The sequence below is a fragment of the Miniopterus schreibersii genome (assembly GCF_964146895.1).
Source record: "Miniopterus schreibersii genome assembly, chromosome: 8".
NCBI lineage: Eukaryota > Metazoa > Chordata > Mammalia > Chiroptera > Miniopteridae > Miniopterus > Miniopterus schreibersii.
This window is the reverse complement of record NC_138109.1, coordinates 17,785,316-17,807,309: the sequence shown is the minus strand read 5'-3', so window position 1 is coordinate 17,807,309 and position 21,994 is coordinate 17,785,316. Positions and strand designations below refer to the sequence as shown.

Here is a 21,994-nt window from a genome sequence, read left to right as displayed (position 1 = left end):
ACATGAATAGAGCAGTTACTGATGGCAACTGTCCAGTGCCATTTAGCTACAACTAGTAAAAACTGCTTCCCTGGGCAAGTAGTTGAGTGGCTACTACATACTGTGCTGAGGAGTTGATTTCAGCTTGTCCATCTGTGGGAGGCCCTAAGAGGTTCCCCTTTTTCAGCAAGGGGAAGAGGGAGATTGTCAACTAGCATCTTAAGAACTGTCAACTGCTGAACTTCTTGCCAAGGATTCTGGAATTCCTTTAGGTATATTTAAAATACCTCATATTTAAAAGGCTGCTCCCTCTCTGCATCCACTGCCACAGGGCACTCCCTATGGGGCCCATTAACACGAGGCCATAATTGGCTTTTGAAGACATTCTTGAGCAATGCATTTTCAAACAAAACTCAGGGAAGGCAGTTTGGTCATCAGCCATTCCAGCCCCTATAGCTCGCTTAGCATCAAGGACTGAGTTGAGATGTCTCCAAAACAATAAGGATCTTGGTGCCAGTACTGCCCTGAATTGGCTCCAGGCCCTATAGCCTCTAATCTGAGTCTAACAGGTGTTATTCTTGTCCCAACCTGCTCTGGCTAGCTACATGCAATCTAGGTCTCTTTCAGCTATTATTTCCTCTACAATGGGATCCTTTTAGATGAGAACCAAAACTGTTTTTAAAAGTGAGGTAGAGTAGTAGAGTTGGATATAATTAAATTCTCATTATTCACCAATGCAGTCTAGGTCTCAGCAGCAAAGGCCCACCAACATAACCTAGGTCTAGCCATCTCCTGGCACAAAGTAGGAAAAAACTCAACATCAGCTTAAAAGTCTGCTGTTCCAACCAGGCAAAGGTGAACCTGAGCCCTAGTTTAGGACATGTGCTTAGCTTTCTGAAAGTAATAGTACCCCTATCTCTATCACACACCACAAAATTTAAGTAAGAGTAGGATTCCTACTGTTATATCTACCAACATCTTGGCCTTTTAAGGGTTCTCCTAAGGTGTGTGACTGTCCAATCCCCAATAATCCAGCATTCTCTCAGGCACTTACTTGCACATTCTGCCCCACCACAGAAATAAAGACATACCATATGCTTCATAAGAATCTTGAACCTCCCCATGTCCATAGTCATAATATTCTGAATCCCTAAAAGTCAAAGACAGAGTGTTAGAGAGCCATACAGCAACTATGTTTCAGTTTCACCTTTCTCCCAAATATTTCCATATTTCAGTCATTTTACTGTGTGTGTAATAAAGGAAAATGTTCATTCCCCAATCTTCAAACCAAAAAATATTACCAACACATGTATAACTACGTACTCATAAGAAAAACAGGTAACAGCTATAGCAAAGAAAAATGGATACTACACAATTTAAAGTGAAAAAGCACAACACAAAAGTGACCACAGTGTACATACATATGCATTTATAGGGCTCACTGGAAGAGAATAAACATGAACTGTTCTGTCCCCCATTGTAGAATTATGAGACATCTATTCAATCAATCACAGATAAAATACATATACACAAAAATTGTTTTTAAAGAAAAGTGCAGCTCAGGCCAGTGTGGCTCAGTTGCCCATTCGATTCCTGGTTAGGACACATGCTTGGGTTTTGGGCTTGATTCCCGGTAGTGGGTGTGTAGGAGGCAGCCGATTGATGTTTCAATCTCACATGGATGTTTCTCTCCCTCCCCCCAAACTCAATAAAAAAATCTTTAAAAAAAGTGCAGAAGAGAACATAAGTTATTGCAGTGGAATTCTATAGTTTCCTTTTTAACCTTTATACAATTTTAATGTGACTTTGGTATTTTAAAATGATAAACTGCCTGGCTGGTGTGGCTCAGTGGTTGAGGTTCAACCCAATGAAGCGCAGTGGTTGAGGTTGACAGATTCCTAGTCAGGGCTCATGCTTGGGTTGTGGCTCTATCCCCAGTAGGGGGTGTGCAGGAGGCAGCCGATCAATGTTCCTCTCTTTCGATGTTTCTTTCTCTCCCCCTCTCCCTTCCTCTGTCTAAAAATCAATTAAAATATAAATACATATACACATATACATATACATAAAGGAGTTTCTAAAAAAATCAATCAAACTAATTTAAAGGCATTTTCCCTTTGTTTCCATGTAGTCAGGAATTTTTCATCTGCTATTCTCAGATTCTACAGTGTAATTTAAGATTTACTATTATCCAAACTTGCAGATCCAATAGGTGTCTTACAGATGTCCAAAGCACAGGAGATACCCTCAAAAGGTAAGCCATACTGCTCCTTAGATTTGTGCTGCCTAAATCTCTCAGTCCCTCCCCCCTTCCCTCATACAACCCTAGGACAAGAAATAGCAGCTCTATTTCCTGACTCACCCTTGGCTCTGGCTGTAATAGCCTTCGTAGCCTTCGTAACTCTGCTCTGCATATGTATCATCATATCCCTAGAACAAGTAAAATGAAACAAAAAGTCAGAATCACACAGAGTAGGGAAAGTAATTATATCCCATGGGAAGATGGCAGGTTTCTACATTAACAGAACATGAAACTTCCTTATTTCTAAAATGTGAAACTAAACAAACAAAAACCTAAAAAACAAACAAAAAAACTCCTTCAATTGTGGGCAGGAAACAAGGTACAAAGTTGAACTTCAGTAGTAATAGTGGAAAATCCCTTAGTAAAACACTGTACATCAAGGCACAGCTTATTTCCTGTTTAATCTACATACAGATAGTAGTAAACCATGCTCAAAAATGGAAAAATCTTCTCATAGGTTAACATTCACTGCAAGAGAAAAGAGCAGATTCTGAATCTTACAGGCAGTCCCTGCCACCTACATCAAGGGCCAAGGCCCTGTCATTCAACTTCCTTTGGCAACCTTCTAGGTAGTGGGAAATGGCACATTGTTCAAACTTCTTACATATTCTTCATATGTTTCTGGTGCAGGGGGTGGAGGCAAAGGTATTCTCTGGATGCCTGCTGTCCGTGCCCTTGGTGCTGGAGCACCCCTCACAGTAGGTGGAGGTGGCACTCCTCGAGTCACAGTGGTGCCTCTGGTGATTGCTCCTCTCACTGGCGTACCACGCACCAGAGCTCCCCGAGGTGGTACAACACCACGGCCCCTGCAAAAAGAAAGTCCCATCCTTGTTACTGAATTTATTGGGGTAACACTGGTTAATGAAATTATACAGGTTTTAGGTGTACAATTCTACAACACGTTATCTGAGAAAGTTTATTTTAAATGGAGACTTTTTAATAAATAATAAATATAAAGAAATAGTAAGTATATAAATAGTTTACTTACATGGCCAGATTTGTTTACAAATTCTGGAGCTAGCTAGATTTTATGATGCCTTAAAAAGATTATTATTAGAACACAGAGGAATGTATGGGAAGGTAAAAGACCCACAATGGAAGATTCCCCAGGTCCCACAGTGAACTGCCTTGGAGAATCTGAACACTCCATAGAGATCAGTGACAAAAAGGTAAAATTCTAAAGTTAGAGACCATTTAAAAATGCTGTAACTGTCCAAAATTAAAAGATCAAAAGTTTCAGCAGGACTATTGTACCTGACTATGGCCAAAGGGCTCAAGAGCTAGAATTCCACTCAATGCAGGATTCAAATCCTGAGACCCCTTCTAAAGCTGGAGATAACACCACTAAGAGAGAGATGGTACTAGCAGTCACATTTATATCCTATTTCTGGTTGTCTACATTATTTTTACCTGGGAACAGGTGGAGGAGGAGGGGCAGCTCCCCTGCCTCTCACCGGCACCCCACGTCCTCGAGAGGGCTCCGGTACTCCATTCAAATAGGATAGCTCTAGAAATTGCTCTTGACAGATATCATCCATCATATCCTGCAAATGAAAGATAATAGGAATGTAACATTTTCCACCTTTTGCTCAGAATTCATCTAACCCACATGAACCTTGAATGCTAATAGATTTGAAAGCCCAGATGAAGTCTTAAGAGGTCATTCATTCTCTGAAGTCAAATGGCACCCTACCTGTTACCTCTTTGAGGAAAGTACCTCATCTTCATTAAAATGTCATAGCTCTTTATGATGTGGATCCTGCCTAGCTCACCAGATTATCACTTCCATCCTCTCTCCAAGTATAACCTCCTTTCAAGCCATGCTGAACAACTTGTAGTTCAGAATCTGGCATACTCTTACACATCCATTCTTGCAAACAGTTTCCTCTTCCTAGAATAATAAAAGCCACTACCATCGATTAAGCTGTATGCACTGGGCATTATACAATTAGCTTTATGTAGATTTTTCAGTTTAGTCTTCAAAATAACCTTGAAGTAAGTAAGTAAGTAGGCAGATCTTCCCCTTTTTTTTTTTTACAGTTGGAAAAATAGATTCAGGGAATATAAAGAGACCAGCCTAAGGACCTAGAACTAGTAAGTGGCAGACTCTAGATGTGAATTCAGAATCAAGGCTTTGAATCATTAGACTATAATGCCTTTTTCTTGTTCATCTGAGGAACTCTAACCTACTCTAACAAGACTTAATCTAAAACATTACCGTTTTTTGAAAAGCCCCTCCTCTTTTCCCACAGCACCATGTTAACATTCTCTACCCAAGCAGTTAGCACATCATTTTAGAATTGCTGCTCTGTCTTTCACACTAGACTGTGAACTCCCAGGAGCCATTTTTGTAACTTGAGACCCTAGGCACCTACCAGATACTTAACATTATGACTGAGATGAACAAAGCTCAGGAAAGTGAAACAACTTGTTCAAGATTATGCACATAAAGCTCCCAGTCCAGTGCTCTTCCTATTGCACCAGGAAGTCTCTCTGATATAACTAATGGTTCTAAGGGGAAAATGGAAAACTCTGATCATGGATGCAAAAATAGGCTCACTCCTTTTTCTTCACAAGAGGGGAAGAATTGAATCAAGTGTTATCTGCAAATCTTTTCACATATTTCCTGATGAGAGTCATTCAGTCTTAATACTACATGCATTTTTATACATTCCAGGTGGATACAGCTTCAAGGATAGAAATTTCTAGTTACCACAGAGATGCCCCTCCATAGCTCTTCACTTCTTCCTCCTACCTTACATATTACTGCTGCTTGAGACTCACACTGGAGAATCAAGTGACCAGACAGCCAATTTGCTTAGAGTCTCCCAACTGACACATCACCACTGAGGAAACCCAGATCTCCCTGGCAGGTATCTTTTGTGAAGATCTGCTTACACGGAAGCCTTGTAAACCTACTCCTTTTGAGAAATATGCTGAGACCAATGATAAAGAGGATGCTTTAATACAACACCTCAAAAGAGTCAAAAGAATTCCCTTAAGAAAAAATTTACCAGCTCTGGATTTTTCTCCAGAATACTTAAAATTGGCTGTTTCATATTGAACATTCTAATTAAGACAAGGTACTTGGAAGCAAAGCAGCTGCTGAGACATTTGAGACACTGATGGAATCTTTGGAGCTCAGCATTATAGGTACACAATGCTTATACATTTTTGCTCTACCAATGCTCACATCCTCTGACACCACATTTAGCTCCAGCTCCCTCATTTTACATAGTCAAGAAAACCAAGAATTGTAGTTCACCCCCTCTTAGTTTGTGATGAAACTACGATGCTTACTCACTTCTAGTTGAATAGTACTGCAAATGCTTTCTAAGGTTCCAGATTCAACCTTGGTTATTAAATACTCAACAGCAGTATGTTAATTCCAACAACTACCAAGCCTTGCTAAAAGGCAAAAATCCCACCATTTTCTATTTATTCAAAGAATGGACCCTCTGACTAGGTGGTAATAAGCAAGGCAGGTAACCTTGGCTGTCCTAACTCTTCCTAGGCCTCAATTACATTCTCAAAGGAGTTGCACACCAATCTGTTTAATATCATCAACAGTCAAGCCTGTAATAATCATGTCTTTTTCAAATCAAACTCTACTTGAGTAAACTCGTTTAGGAGAAAAAGCCCTGAATACATCCAGGTCAAATTTAATCCATTAAGATTGGATACTAGAAGCTTCTTGCTGTTATCCTCTACCTCTAAAGTTTAGAACATAAACCCTTGAGTGCAAGGGGTGTATGACCATTTTATTCACTTTCCCACCATAACCTCCTGGTTCCTCACTAGTAGCAATATACTTAGCTCAGGGAAGATACTGTTAAATCTTTGTTAACCGGATGTTAGAATGCCAGACACGCTGTGGACCTAAGATACTGATATACAACTAGAACCACATCAGACAAGGATGAGAAGAGTGGCCTTGGGGCACAGTGCTTTGAAAACTTGTTACAAGTTAATGGACTACCTCAGGAAAATAAACATAAGTGCAGAATTTGATATGCAATTTCAGGTTCTGCAGACACCCTGATTAAGAACCCCTGCCTTAGCAACAGCACAAGATCCAGTTCTCTCTTGCTCAAAAGATACAAGATATAGATTTCCTTACTGGCACTAGAAACTTCTTGACTTCCTCCATAGCATGTGCCATAAGAGCATAAGCCTCACATGGGGGTCCAAAGACTTCAATGAAGACATGAAGATCCATATTCAAATGGGCATATTTGGGGTCTCCACCTTTGCGCAGCTCTTCCTCCTGTAGAAAAACAAAAAACAAAACAAAACATCACATCACACACTAGGGAGTTAATGACACCTTTAATCTCAAGGCCAAAGAAACAGCAAGAAATAACCATAACATCTAGGGAACACAGTAAAGCATAAGAAAGAAGTAAAACAAGCTCTGAAGAATAGTAATTTATACAACCTGCTAAACCTACAATTGGTCTTGTTGCTAGAAGTTTATTTACTATTGTCTTGAATCCTTGGTGTATTCACTGGAGCTCTTATTAGAAGCTATAGAGGAGACAAACTTAACTCCAGTCTCCATTCAGTCATGGATTCATTGTCAAACATTTATTTTTTATTTTTTTTTGTTTTCTGCCCCAGGTGCTTCTTCTAGTACTATAATCGCACAAATGTTAGATTGCATGGTAATGTTCCATAGGCAACTTATAGACTGTTTATTTTCTTTCAGTCTTTTTTATCTTCTTACTTTGGCATGAATAGTCTTGCCTTTAAGTTCTCTGATTTACACCTCCCTCCTATTTCTCTTTTAGTGTCTTACATTATCTTATGCTCATCCAGTGAAATCTGCATTTCAGCTACTACATTTTCATTTTCTATACATTCAATCTGTCTCCTAATTATTCTTCCTCTACACATCCTTGAACAAATTTATTATATTTATAATAACTATTTTAAAGTCTTGTGTGCAAATCCCCAAATCTCTTATTATTTCCAGGTCTTTTTCTATCAACTGATTTTCTTCCCTGGTTATGGGTCACATTTGAAAATTTCCCAGTGTTTAGTAATTTTTTTGACAAACAGACATAAAAGTGAAAAGAAAAAGCACAATAAAATAAACTTTAATTAATTTATTTTTATCCCCTCCCCACCCCTTCCTTTGGCAAACACCAACTTCTCTATACAAGTGCTTTTGTTCTGTTTATTCATTTATTTTGTGTTTTTTTTTAGAGTCCACATAAAAATGAGATCACACAATATTTGTCTTTTTCTGTCTGACTTATTTCACTTAGGATAATACCCTCTAGGTCCATCCATGTTGTTGGAAATGGCAAGTTTTCATTCTTTTTTTAACTGCTGAATAATATTCAAGTGCACACATTCCCCCCTTTATGCATGAATCTATTGATGTACATCTAGGTTGTTTCCCTATCTTGGCTATTACTAAGTAATGCTGCAATGAACACAGGATTGCATATATCTTTCCAAATTAGTGTCTTTGTTTTCTTTGGATAAATACCTAGAAGTTGAATTGCTGTATCATATGGCAGCTCTATTTTTAATTTTTTGAGAAATCTCCAACTGTTTGGCAATCACTGATTGACTCATTCATTCATTGCTAAGCATTTGCTTTTAAATCCCAGGTAGAGCCTGGCCGGGCGTGGCTCAGGGGTTGAGCGTCAACCTAGGATCCAGGTGATCGGGGCTCAATTCCCTGGCAGGGCACATGCCCAGGTTGCGGGCTCAATCAATGACTCTCTCATCATTGATGTTTCTATCTCTCTCTCTCCCTCTGCTTTCCTCTCTCTGAAATCAATAAAGATATATTTAAAAAAAAAAAAAAAAATCCCAGGTAGAGCTGTTAATTACCAGCTCTTTTTATATGCTTATATGGCCTGGGAAGTTCTAGGGGAGGAAAAAAGTTAGGATAGAGAGGAAGAAAAATCTCATTAGCTAGAATAACATACTTCTGCCCTAAATGTATTCTTCTAGTGAGAAATGGGAGTGAACAAAAGAAGAGGGTCTGAGAAAACAATGTTCATCAATTAGGATGCGTAAAAGGAGGCCTGAAAGAGTAAGTTTTAAGGTTGTAGTAGGTATGTCTCATCTAAAACCTGACCCTAGAAGGCTAAGACTATTCTGTTTTGGTGGGAAGATTCTTGGCATTTACAAAGACTACAACATATATGGGGCTATGACACAAAAATAAATAAGTATTAGGTTTTGTGAGGATTACTCATGGCCTCACATTCCAGCTGGTTATAAAACAGACAACTAATCCTCAGACTTACTTGCATGCACAATACTATTGCTTTCATTTTTCCATGTAACTAGAAAGGAAATGTGCTATTCACATTTTAGTGTTTTTAGTCTGGGTTTTAGTACAGCATCCCTTCCAAGTTTTCTTCCTAATGCCATAGTTGCCACTGCTGTTTGCATTACTATGCAGTCAAAAGTCAGAAAGAAAACAATCACCAGGATCCACCTAGGCTTTTTCAGGGTTACCAAACAAGTAAACTAACTTGGTCCATAATCTCTGACATCTACTACAAATTTAAAGGAGTCATATTCTGTACATACACAAGTGCTAGCTTCCATAAGGCATCTGTACTGGACCCTGGGCTACAAGAAGGTATTAGGGTGTCTTCTTGCTTCACTATATGAGCTTACCTTGGCTTTGTCTCTCATTGAGCCCTTTCCCAACACAGAGATCTTTGCACCAGTCTCTTCTTGCAGTCTTTTGATAGTATTCCCTTGTGGTCCAAGGATCTTCCCCACAAAATTGAACTGACAGAAAAAAAAACAGATTTCTAAATATACATAATCCTATAAAACCTTTCTACATGTACTATCTCATTTGATCTTCAACAACCCTATAAAACGAGTAGAGTTCCATTCCCATTTTACTGAAGGATATACTGAGGTTGTACTGATAAAGTGATTAGCCTAAGGTTATGAAAATAGTAGTTCCTAGAATTGATTTTGGGATTCCTGATGTAGTCTGGTGCTCTTTCCATAATATCACACTGCAACCCCTAGCACTTAAACATACATAAACATTTTTAAGGAATTCACTTCAGAATATACAGGACATCCTTTTTTAGTACTTTTTTTGGTAAACTAAATGTAACAAATTGCTTTCCTGAAAAAAGGAAAAAGAGGAGGAGGAGGAGAAAGCATTTAAAAAAAAAGTAAAACTGAGTAAGAAATAAAATTAATTTCATCTTGTCAAGGATTTGTATTATAATTTCCTTTATTTCGATTTCATGTCCATCTTTTAACAGAACAACTCTTTAGGGTTCATTTTTTTTTCTTTGAACTTGGAGCTGGAACAAACATTTGAGAAACTCCTTTTGATAATAAAAAGATTACATTTCTTTCGTGGCTATAGCTATGCAATCAATTATGTACTTATTTGTTTCAAATGCCAGAAACAAGAACACAAGTATGAAAGAGAAGCTTCACAGGCTTAAATTTCTGATGCACCATGATCTCTGGAAGTCATTATTATAGCCCACGACTCACACCTACAAAGACAACTCAGAGAAGTGAGGCACTTTTTGCCTTACCTTGGGATACTGCTTGACAGGTATCAGTACCCGCTCCTTCAGCTTCATGTTCTTATGAGAAAATAAATCCAAGTAATTCTCCTCATCATCCTTTTTTGAAAGCCCTTTCTGAATCTTCTCAATTTCTGAATAAAAGAAAAAAGTTTTGTTCTGGTGAATAAAAGTAAATTTCCAAGTTTGTGTAAAGCAGTACCATGGAGTACCATGTAAGACACCAATAGTTCAGATGAATGTGCTAATTTCAGAGAGAGAGGGACTAAAAGCACCAAAGCTCTATGAATTTGACCAGGAAACCCAAAGCCTGCTTCTAGTAAGAGCAGTTTGCTCTTTCACCCCACCTGAATGTCTATAAATCATTTAGAGCAATTAAATAACTTTCAAAGCTCACACAACTAGTGAGTGGCAGAGTAAGAATCAGGTTTTTCAAACACACCTTTTTTAGTTTCCTCATTTAAAAAATAAAGGCAACATCTACTTCATAAGGTTTCTATAAAAACAGACTAAAATAACATATGTTCACATGCTAACTAAAACCCATTTCTTCAGAATTGTCAACATTAGCTAGCCCAAATTCAGTCAATGTCTTAAAGGAAAAAATGCACCAAAGTATTTTCAATTCTCAGGTTAAGATAGTTGCATCAGATAGAACCTTAGCATCCAAAAATATTTCCTATTATCAGGAAACTCCCTCCCTCCCTCCCTCCCAAGTATTTGAGTGCTTCTTAAAAAGAGGCAGATGAAAGGAGATACACAGGTGTAATTATTAAACACTAAGCGAGACTTACTGAGGGCCAGGCACCAATCCTAAAAAGTATAGGAAACACAATAGAACAAGTCAGATATGGTCCCCATCTTCACTATGTTTATATACTGGAGTTCCCAGTTAATGAAGTTAGCAATGAAGTATAGTTAAGTGCTATGATAGGAATACTAACAGAGATGGGGACAGTGGGTATGGGTAACGAGCAATTAAAAGGTTCTACGGTCCACTGAGAACAATAAAAAAAATTACATTCCCACCCTGGCTGGTATGGCTCAGCTGGTTGGGTGTCATCCGTGCACCAGGTCACTAGTTTGATTCCCAGTCAAGGTACGTACCCAGGTTGCAGTTTAGTCCCTGGCCAGGGTGTGTGCGGGAGGCATTCAATGTTTCTCTAGCATTGATGCCCCCACTCCCCCCATTAAACATTCTAAATAACACAGAATGTTCTCCTTATATAACATTCCAACAGTGTTTCTATCTTCTGTAATTTTAAGGCAAGGGATCTCAAACTTGAGTATGCATCAGAATGATCTGGAGGGCTTATTAAACTAGATTGCTGGGCCCAAACCCCAGTCTGGGATTTGTGTTGGGAGTTTGCATTTCTAACAAGTTACCAGGTGATGTTGATATTGCTAGTCTAGGGACCACATTTTGAAAACCACTGGTTTGGTATGAAAATATACTACTTCAAAGACATTCTACAAATCTAAAATTTTAATAGTTTTTAAAAAATGTTTAGATTAAGTCCAGCTATGGAGTACAAAGATGAAGAAGGAAAGTAACTTTGACCCTCACAGACTTTGAGAATTCAGAATTTCAAACAGAAGGCTTCCTGTTTATTAAAAAGCCTAATTTCAGATGTTATAGTATACAGTGAGCTAAATGACCTAATGTCCTAGAGCACGTACTCCCTTGCTTTCTGACAATTAAAACTGCTATTCATATTCTAAGTGTCCTTAACTAAACATTTATTCCTATGAGAAGAACTGTAAATGGCAGTGCTCTTCACATGCCTATGTTTTACTGGTTGGAACAGAAAACAACTCTGACCTTATAATTAACAGACTAAATGCTTCATTCAACATCTTACTTGTTTGCTGTGGTAACCCCTACCCCTTCCCACCTACTGCTAATATTAACTTTTTGTAGTCACTAGTTTTGGGACTACCATCATCTTTGAATACATCTTTTCTTGAGTTTTCAGGCTGGAAAACTCTGTACTCAATCCTCAAAAGTTCTAAAGGAACAAATGTCACACTTTTGCTATGAAAACATCACTGAGGAGTTTCTAAAAATGTGAAACAAATGACAGACTTAGTTTTATCTATGTCCCTCAGTGTTTCTTAATTGCTATCATCTAGTTAGGCCCTTCAGCTGTATTTTATACCACTTTCCAGAAACTTTACTTGGTTAGTGCAAGAAGACTCAAAGTCTTTAAAATCTGTTGTACTCCTACAGGAAGCAGGGCTACAAAAAACTGAACCCAGGAGAAAGGTTTGTTTATATGCAATGTAATGTGGCCTGTAATGTGGCTTTTCTGCAACATGGACCCTTCTGTTATATTATGAATTAGTCAGAACTTAGAATCCCCCTGTCCAATTTACCTCACAATTTTAAAAAGACCATTAAAGCATTTTTAGAGAATTCAGAGAACAATGATTTAAATAAAACTGAGAACTGAAAAGATACACGAATCAGGGGAGGTTAGCCTAGAAAGCAAAAGACTAAGTGGCAACTTGATTCTACAAGAAGAGTCATCTTCCATGTTTGGAAGGGAAGGACTGAACAGTTATTCTATGCCTACTATATATCAAATACTGTACAAATACTACCTCATTTATCCTAAAAAATAGCTCAGTGAAGTAGCTGGTACAATCCCCATTTTACAATTGAGGAAACAAACTGAGAGAAGTCGATAAATCACAAAAGCTAATAAAGTACCAGAATAGGGCCCAGCCGGCGTAACTCAGGGGTTGAGCATCGACCTATGATAAAGGTTTGATTCCTAATCAGGCCAGGGTTGCTGGCTCAGTCCCCAGCGGGGGCGTGCAGGAGACAGCTGATCAGCTCATCACTGATGTTTCTACCTCTCTCTCCCTCTCCCTTCCTCTCTCTGAAATCAATAAAAACATATTTAAAAAAAATAAAGTAACAGAGTAGAGATTAAAAACCAGGCCTTTTCTAACTTCAAACCTTATGCTTTTACTATTGCCTCTCACAATGGCAGGTGTGTGTGTGTGTGTGGGAGGGCTTTCTGTAAACAAGAAAAAGCTTATTTTGGGAAGTACAGTTTTTTGTTAATCCTCACTGGAGGGTATTTTACCATTGATTTTTAGAGAGAGTGGAAGGGAAGGAGGGAGGGGGAAAGAGAAAGAGAAACATGGATGTGAGAGAGAGACACCCATTGGTTGCCTCCTACACTCAAGATGGAACCTGCACTGCAACCCAGGTATGTGCCCTTGACCAGGAACCGAACCAGAGACCCTTTGGTGTGGAGCCAACACTCTAACCACTGTGCAACACCAGCCAGGGTAGAAGTACAGTTTTTAACCTCAGACACTGTCATGCAGCTAAAGGCAATAAAAGGGCTCTGTGGATGCTCAGATGTTCAGTTGCCTGATCTTTTTTTTCTTTTTTAATTCTGTTATTTCTCTCCTTAGTCTCACTTCTCTTGGAGAGCTAGGAGTAGGATATAATGGGGAGGAAATCAAGAAGCTTCCTAAAAATGGCTTATCCTCAGGCAAAAGTTCTTTCTAGACAACGTTTTTGAAACTAACTCCTTTAAATGATCTTTGCCTGGGCCTCTGGAGACCTTGGATGTCCCAAGAGCCAAGGAAAGAAAAGCTAGGGTGTAAACAACACAGAGAGATGACCCATTTATTTCCTCGCCAGACACTTTCAATAATTATATCTTATCCAATGCATTCTATGTGTCTGGAATTTTGTATTGTTTCATTTTGTTTTTAACCATTAACAACCGGAGAAACCTGGGCTTAGAAAAGTTATGTAACTTGTCCAAGATCATAAAACTAATTAGTAACAGAGCAGGTACTTAAACCCATGTCACTCCTTACATTAGTCAGACCAAATTCAACTAGTCTTGTGGCATTTCCTTTACTATTTTACTATAATTTAATCTTTCCATTTTTGGTAGCTCCTGAAGATGAGAACAATTTAAAAAATGTATGTCTCAAAGGAAAGAGCATGAGTTTTGGAGCTCGACAGAAATGGGTTTGATTCCGAGCTCTGTTACAAGCTTGGTATGTTACTTTCAGTAAGTCATTAAACCTCTTAGTCTTCCCTTCTTACTTTTAAAGAAATTATGGCATATTGTCCATGGTCTCCCGAATCTTTCTCAGAGCACAATTTAGAGTTTAGTGCTTTTTTTCTTAAAAATTTTCTTGAGCCCTGCTGGGCATGGCTCAGTGGTTGAGCGTCGACCCAGGATCCAGGCGATTGGGGTTCGATTCCCGGTCAGGACACATGTCCGGGTTGCAGGCTCGGTCCCTGGTTGGGGGCGTGCAGGAGGCAGCTGATCAATGACTCTCATCATTGATGTTTCTATCTCTCTATCCCTCTCCTTTCCTCTCTCTGAATAAAGATATATTTAAAAAACATATATATATATATATATATATAGTCTTGAGATAATTGTAGATTTATATGCAGTTGTAAAATATAAGAGATCTCATACTCTTCACCCAGTTTTCTCTAAAAACATTTTGCAATCTACAATATCATAACCATAAAATTAACATTAATATTATCTATTGACTTTATTCACATTTCACCAGTTTTACATGCACTTATTTGGATGTGTGTTTAGTCCTACGCAATTTAATCAGATTCATGTAACCACCACCACCACAGTCAAAGTACAGAACAATTCTATCACAAGGATTATTCCCCATGCTACACTTTTATAGCCCTTCCTTCATCTCCCCTTCACCATTAGTAACCGCTAATCTGTTCTCCATCTTTTATTATTCTGTCTTTTCAAGAATGTGAAATTAGCTCTGGCAGGGTAGCTCAGTTCTTTACAGTCGTCCTGATAAGCCAAGGTTGCAGGTACGATCCTCAGTCATGGCACATACAAAAATCAACCAATGAATGCATAAATAAGTGGAACAACAAAATTGATGTTTCTCCTCCCCCCCCCCCCCCCCCCGCCTCTATGAAGAAGAGGAGGAGGAAGAATGTTAAATTAGTGGAATTACACAGGATGTAACCTTTTGAGATTGTTTTTCACTCAGCATAATTCTCTCGAGATACAAATTGTTGCATTCATCAACAGGTCATTTCTTTTTACTGCTGAGCAGTATTCCATGGTATGAATGTACCATGGTTTAACTATTTACCTATTGGAGACATGGGTTTTTTTCAGTTTTTGCCTCTTATGAATAAAGCTGCCATGAACATTCATGTACAGGTATTATGTGAACCTAAATTTTAATTTTTCTGCGATAAATACCCCAAGAGTGCAATTGCTAAGTCATAAACATACTTAGTTTTGTAAAAAAGTGCTTTATCAAACACACACAAACAATATTTTGCTTAATCTTACTAATTATTATATTCTATAAAAATAGTATTGTACTATATGTAGCCCTATAAGATTTACTTTTTCAGCCCAGCCAGGCGTGGCTCAGTGGTTGAGCATCGACCTAGGATCCAGGAGATAGGGGTTCGACTCCCGGTCAGGGCACATGCCCGGGGTGCGGGCTAGGCAGCCGATCAATGACTCTCTCATCACTGATGTTCCTATCTCTCTCTCTCTCTCTCTCTCTCTCCCCCCGCCCTTTCTTCTCTCTGAAATCAATAATGTTTAAAAAAAAATTTTTACTTTTTCAGCTAATATTAGATTTCCAAGATTTCTCCATGTTGTTGCATGTAGCTGTAGTTTTCATTTTCACTGCTATATAAATACTTCATTTTTAAAATCTCATAGTATCCAATCAGTGGTGAAACAAGTTGTACCATTTTGTGAACAAGGTGCACCATTTAACAAATGAAGCATTCTTGTGTAAAAGTTTCTTTGGGCATATTCTTAGGAATGGTGTTGTTGAATTTTAAGAAATTTGAATGTTCAACTTTTAAATGAAATACCAAGCTGTCATCCAAAGTGGTTGTACCAATTCAAGCTTCCACCAGTAATGTAATTCACATCTTCTCAAGCCCTTAGTCTTGTTTGGCTTAATTTGTCAATATAGGTTTTCATTATTTTCCTATCTCTAAAAAATTTTCTCATTTATCTTCACTTATTTTTTAAAATCCTCACCTGAGGATATGTTTATGATTTTTAGAGAGAGGAAGGAAGGAGAGGGAGAGAAGGAGGAAGAGAGAAACATCCATCAGTTGCCTCCTGTACTCACCCTGACCAGGGAATTGAACCTGCAACCTTTTGGCATACAGAATGCTCCGAACTACTGAGCCACCTGGCCAGGGCTCATTTACTCTTTAAAGCTACTTTATATTCAACATGTCAAGTTAAAAAAAATAAATCCAGTTAGAACTAGTTTGGAAAACGCAAAAAAATTAATATGCTAATTAAAAAATTCTCTTATCTTGCCCTGGCCAAGTAGCTTAGTTGGTTGGAGCATCATCCTGATACACCAAGGTTTTGGGTTTGATCCCTGGTCAGGGCACATACAAGAATCAACCAATGCATCACACAACCCATGGACACAGGCAATAGTGAGGTAGACCGGGGGAGGGTACCAGGTGTAGGGGGTTCAAAGGGGGGGGAAGGGGACATCTGAAATATGTAATACTTTCAACAATAAAGATAAATTTAAAAAAAGAATCAACCAATGAATGCATAAATAAATGGAACAAAATTGACATTTCTCTCTCTTTTTCCCCTCTTTCTCCCTCTAAATACCAATTAAAAAAATTTTTTAAATAAAAATTCGGTAATCTTTATAATACTAGTTCCTCCTCCCCACTCCCCCCTTCAGGAAATGACATATTTCTGTTTTTATTCAGATTTTCCTTTATCACCTTCAATAATATTTTAAGTTGACAATGTGATCACAATATTCCTCATCTCTAACATTAAGATAAAAATTCTTTCTGCCTCACAGAATGGCCAGTAAGGTTGAATTATGAATAGCACATCTCATGGCACGTTACATGCTCTAAAAAGGTTGAATATTATTAGTTTGTTATGATTATCCACATACATTTTGAACTGATTTTTACCGCTTATCCCAAGGCATTTGATACTATTCTAAAAGTTAGATCATTTTGTCAGAAACCTACTTTTCCATACATCTTTATCTCCTAATCAGCCACAATACCACTTTTCTAGGTAAAGAATCATCAGGATGTTGCAAACAGTCATAACTGCCTTCCATTCCTAATATTTATACTTATACCTGTATCTGGTCTATAATTTTTTTGCAACTCCACTTTCTGTTTTAAATAGATCTTCTAGCCCTGTAGAACAAAACAGGAACATCTAGATATATTTCTACAGTATATTGTAAATAAAATAAAGCAATTAACTATTTTGAAGTTCCAACAGACTCTGTAAATGTTCTACACTGAGTGCCTTTGGAGGATAGATTTCTGAGTATCCTTTCAAGATCTGGGGATTGTTAATCTAGTCAAATGTTTACCTATTCCTAAATAATTTATACTAATTTATATTTTCCTAATTGTAGGAAGTAGAAAAAGAACAATGATATACTTGAAAGCATTTTATGTTTATTATGTGAATATTTAACACAAATTGTAAGATAAATTATTTTTTGTTTCAGAAGGCAAGCATGGGTACACTGCGTCCTTGCATGTCTGCAAATGCATTTGTCATTACAGTTAAGTATCAATTTGGCTAATACAGAAGTTTATATTCCAAACCTAAATCCCTTAGAATTATGTTGATATTTTTCCATCACACAATGAAGACGAATATCCCATTCATCAAATATTTAGTAATATTTGTGTGGCACTCTTTAAGGAACAGGAGATATAGCGATAAACAAAGCAAACAAAAGATCCCTGTCCTGGTGAAGCTGACATTCTGTCTGTGAAGGAGACAGGGTGATCAACAAACATGTAACTACAATATATAATGCATCAGATGCTGATAAGTGCCAAGTAAAGTTGGGAAAGGGACAGGGGGAGAGCTATGTGAACAGTGAAGCAAGAGTGGCTGGGTCTTGTGGCAGCTCTTTGGAAATGGGAAGAAGTGCTTCAGTCACAGACCCAAGTGCTAGGCTCTATTCTTTGGGTTTCCCTTTTCTTTATCTTGGCCTTGTCATTTTCACCGCCCTGTTAGCAAGCACTCTGATGCATTCAAATGGATTTTAAAATATTTTGTCTAAGTAGTACTATATATGTATATATTTTTAAAATCCTCACCTGAGGATATGTTTTCATTGATTTCAGAGAGAGGGGAAGGGAGATGGAAGGAGGGAGGAACATCCATCTGCTGCCTCAGCATGCACCTAGCCAACCTGGGATTGAACCCGAACCTTTTTGGTATAAAGGACGTCCCTACAAGCAACTGAACCACCCGGCCAGGACCAAAATATTTTTTTTAAGTACAATCTGTTGCAGGTAATATAGTGGAGGGGTGGAGAGGGCTAGGTGTGTGGATCCAGACTGACTTCAAATTCTAGTTATGCTGTTTATTAATTTTGTTACCTTGGGCAATTTAATCTCTGCATGATTCCCTCATCTGTAAAAGTGAGGATAATAAGAATAACTTCCTCACAGTATTGTCGTGAAGACTAATTATGTGATGTTAAGTGCTCAGGCCAGTGTCTGGTACAGTATTAGCTATATTTTTGTTACACGTATCCTTATCATAGCTTAAATGCTACTATTCTGTCTTCTCAGTCTCATACTTCCTTGCAGTTGGGTTACCTTCACTACAGTCCCTTTTCTGGATCATTAAAAAATACCTTAAAAGCTGGGTTCAACATATACCAAGATTTACCCATGCTAAGAAATTTGCAGTCTGTTTTCTCAATAAACAACCATTACCTTAATCCCATTTCTCCAATTAAATTTCAGTTTGGTTAAAAAAAAAAAAAAAGACATAAAAAAGCCCAGGTTAAAAAATTAAAGAGCACTGTCTTTTCATACCATATTCAACCATGAATTTACAACTAGAAGAAAACTGTGGTGACAAGTTATTATCTAATGATTATAGGTCAAAAGAAACTGTGTTAGTGCTTTTAAACCTCACAACTCACCATCCCACTTCAGGTTACTGAGGTTCAGAATGTTTCCCAAAAGTAGGTAACTAGTTAAGGGTCAAAATTAAACCAACAGCTTAAAGTCCTAAAGTTTGATATTTTAGTCTCACAAATTTTGCTTGGACTAAAGATTTGAGAAAATACAAATCAGACTACCAAGTCAACCTTTACCACTTAGTCTGACATTCCTTAAATCTGCATGTACTTGCTTTCAAATTCAATTACCTGGTGTTTGCTATACACAAGACATTATAAAAAAATATAAAGATAAAATGCATTCCTTGCTCTCAAAAAGCTTGCCAGAAGGACACAATGAACAATCAATCCAACTGTGTTAAAGAACAGCAGAGCACTGAGTTAAAAATGTAACCACTTTAAATCTTATTCTTCACCACTGCGTGCTTCCCCGCTTCGTTTACATTTTTTAAAGACCCCTTACCAATGATAGGAGATAGAGAACAAAGGGAGGGAAATATTTTCATAATGATCTGTCCATTATATCAACCTTGCCAGAGTCTAACTATTCATTCAGTGATGAAGGCTGTGAATTTCTACTTAATGAAATTTAGGTATCATAAGAAATACTTATTAAAACAACATTTCAGGCAGAAGTGAGGACAAAACAGACGGCTTTAGGGAGAAATCAGAGCGACTAGGTAATTGGCCAGTGGAGAGCAGAAAAGGAGCGCAACTCGACCGACACCAGAGAACAAAGACTAACTATTCCTAATCTATTTCACTACTGAAGCAAAAATAAGAAAGACCAAGCCTTTCAGGTACAAGCATCGTGCAACTTCCTCAATTTTTGTCCATCTCGTTGAGGAATGTCATGCAACCACCTTTACCTCCCTCTACCCCATTTTCACGGTCTCTAGGGTTATTTCCCCCCGTCTTGAATGACGGCGAACACACATTGTAAAATAAAGGTGTCCAACCTTGCGGCTCTGTAACCATTATTTTATGTGCTTAAGTCAGAAATGTGATTCGGAAAACCTTAAGCGTCGATTCCCACAGGTTGCTCCTGCCTCGTAGGAACTTAAGCTCCAGTTACCGCAAAGTCCGACCCGGCCCCGGCGACCACGGCGCGCTGGACAGGGCACTTCAGCCTCACCCCGTCTCACCTCGGCCCTCCCCCCCCACGGTCCCTCCCATCTCAGGCTGTCTTCACCTCCTACACTCTTAGTTGATGCGCCTACCGCCACCCGCAGTCAGAAAAGCTTTCCCTTTGGGAAAGGGGGAGATAAAGGTTCATTTCTGGAAGAATCTAAACACTCGGGGCGTGGGGCAGCTGCAAGAGGTGAGAGGGGGAAGGGTCGGCAAGGGGGCGGGGAGCCTAGCACTATCCATCAACACCTTTGCGCTAAGAGGTCGCCAAGTCCCCTTTGGGCCTCCACTGCAGCCTAGACACCCTCCTTCGCACCCTTGGCGGGATGGGAATATGAAATCCAGGCTCCCAAAAATGAGTATAAGAGAAGACTAGTTCACTGCTGCCTTGGTCCCCAGGGGGCGGGAAGCAAGAACAAAGCCGCTGCCATCCATGCTCCCGGGTGGCCAGGCGACCCAGAAGGACTGAGGAGGCCCGCTTACCTGCAGTCAGCAACTGCATGGCGTGAGTGAAGGACGGGTCGAGCGAGTCCTTCTCGGCCATGAGTTCGGGCAAGTACTTGTTCTCCGGCTCCATCTTGACGGAGGCAGTGGCCGAGGGGGGCAACAGCGGGGTCGGCGCCGGACCGCCCACTGTCGCGTCGGGACCTGTGGCCGAGGGAGGCAGCAGCGGTGGCGGCTGCGTGGCGGGCGAGGCCCGGGCTGCCCCTCGGGCCCCTCCTCCGCCTCCCCGGGACCGGTGAGGCAGCGGTGGCTGCCGAGAGGGCGGCTGACGCACTGAGGGGTGGGCACCTGAGGGGTCCATGGAGCCGCTGCGGCCGGAGGACCGGCTCATGCGCGCGGCGGGGTCGTCCCGGCGCTGCATTGGGGAGGATGTGAGATCGAGGAATCAAGAGAACGACGGGGCAGCGGCAGAGGCCCGAGCGGCGGTTGGCGGGGGTGGAAGAGCGGGAGCGACGGCGACCGAAGCCGACCCAGGCGACCCAGCGAAGAAGAGCACCGGAAATGAGGCGGCGCGCGTGCGCAGCTAGTCACCGGCACCGCCCTTGGGTCTCTTCGAGGAGAACAAAGTCCCCAGTCGGGCCACGGCGCCTGCGCACCGCCGCGGATCCCAAAGCAGTCGCCTCCCCGCTCTCCTCTTCTCTCCAAGCCCGCCAGGTTAGAGTGTCGCGCGCGTGCGCGGATGGCCGCGGGCTTCGTTCGTTTTCTTTTCCACGTGACTCAGCGCTAGCGGGACACGTGTCTCCTCCCCCAGTGCGCGGCGGGGCGGGGGCTGTGGAATGTCTTTGTCTGTGCGCGGGCCGGCGGAGTGTGGGGCCGGCGACCTGTTACTCGCGGGGCCACGCCCCCTCCAACGGCCGGGCGGCTGACTCGGGCAGCGCTCAATGGGTTGGGGGTGGGGGTCACTGAGGTATGGAAATAAAAGGAAACAGGCGTGGGGGACGCGGGGTGGGGGTGGGGAGAAGAGAGAATTGAGGCTGCTTGGGCAGGGAGACTGGAGGGAGAGAGACTGCTTGAACTGGGGGAAGGGAAGAGACCGGGCACAGGGAGGCTAGGGGTGAAGAAGGGACAGCTAAGGGAGAGTCTGACGCAGGGATGAGGGGTGCAGACGGGGAAGGAAAGCTTGGAGGAAGAAACTGCGGGGGGACGGGGCAATGGGAAGATCGAAGGCTATTGGAAGACTTGAACTAAGAGATCCTTCCGCAACAAAGTGGGGTAGAGGCCAGTTTCTTAATCCATGATGGTTGCAGCATTAGGGTGACTCCTACTGATGAGAATGCTGCTCCTGCCTCTCTTGGGCCCTTCACATTGGGTCATTCCAAACCTGCTCTGAGAGATCCTGACTGCTGCTCTCGAGGCCAAGGTATATAGTAGCCTCTCACATCATTCCCCTCATTTTGGGGTGCTATGGGTACAAATTCACCAGCAGTGGTGCCTTCTCTAACCTTCTTCGCACAGGCTTTTGCTTCTCCCATTCAAAGCACTCCTATTCATTTTCCTTCTGGATCAGTTTCCTAAATATGCCCACGCCTTTCAAAAGCATTTCTGAAAATTGTCTTCTGGGTTCCTGGAAACTTGATTTTTTGGATCTTGA

General features: G+C 40.4%; 1 protein-coding gene across 2 annotated transcripts in view; it reads right to left on the bottom strand.

Annotated features, from left to right (window-relative positions):
- KHDRBS1 (KH RNA binding domain containing, signal transduction associated 1) overlaps positions 1-21,122 on the bottom strand; it is a 34,253-nt gene extending 13,131 nt beyond the window's left edge. The window contains exons 1-8 of one of the 2 annotated variants that reach the window (XR_013999244.1): positions 20,383-20,920; positions 9,826-9,950; positions 8,927-9,043; positions 6,399-6,545; positions 3,689-3,822; positions 2,883-3,084; positions 2,339-2,406; positions 1,071-1,129 (exon numbers count right to left, since the gene is read on the bottom strand). Coding sequence is in view for 1 of the 2 variants with exons in the window: in XM_081143566.1 (XP_080999692.1) it covers positions 1,071-1,129; positions 2,339-2,406; positions 2,883-3,084; positions 3,689-3,822; positions 6,399-6,545; positions 8,927-9,043; positions 9,826-9,950; positions 20,383-20,764 (1,234 nt within the window). In the remaining variant the exon portion in view is untranslated. Of the gene's footprint in view, positions 1-1,070; positions 1,130-2,338; positions 2,407-2,882; positions 3,085-3,688; positions 3,823-6,398; positions 6,546-8,926; positions 9,044-9,825; positions 9,951-20,382 lie in introns of both variants that reach the window. The other variant, XM_081143566.1, reaches the window with a different exon arrangement.
- Positions 21,123-21,994: the final 872 nt, after the last annotated feature.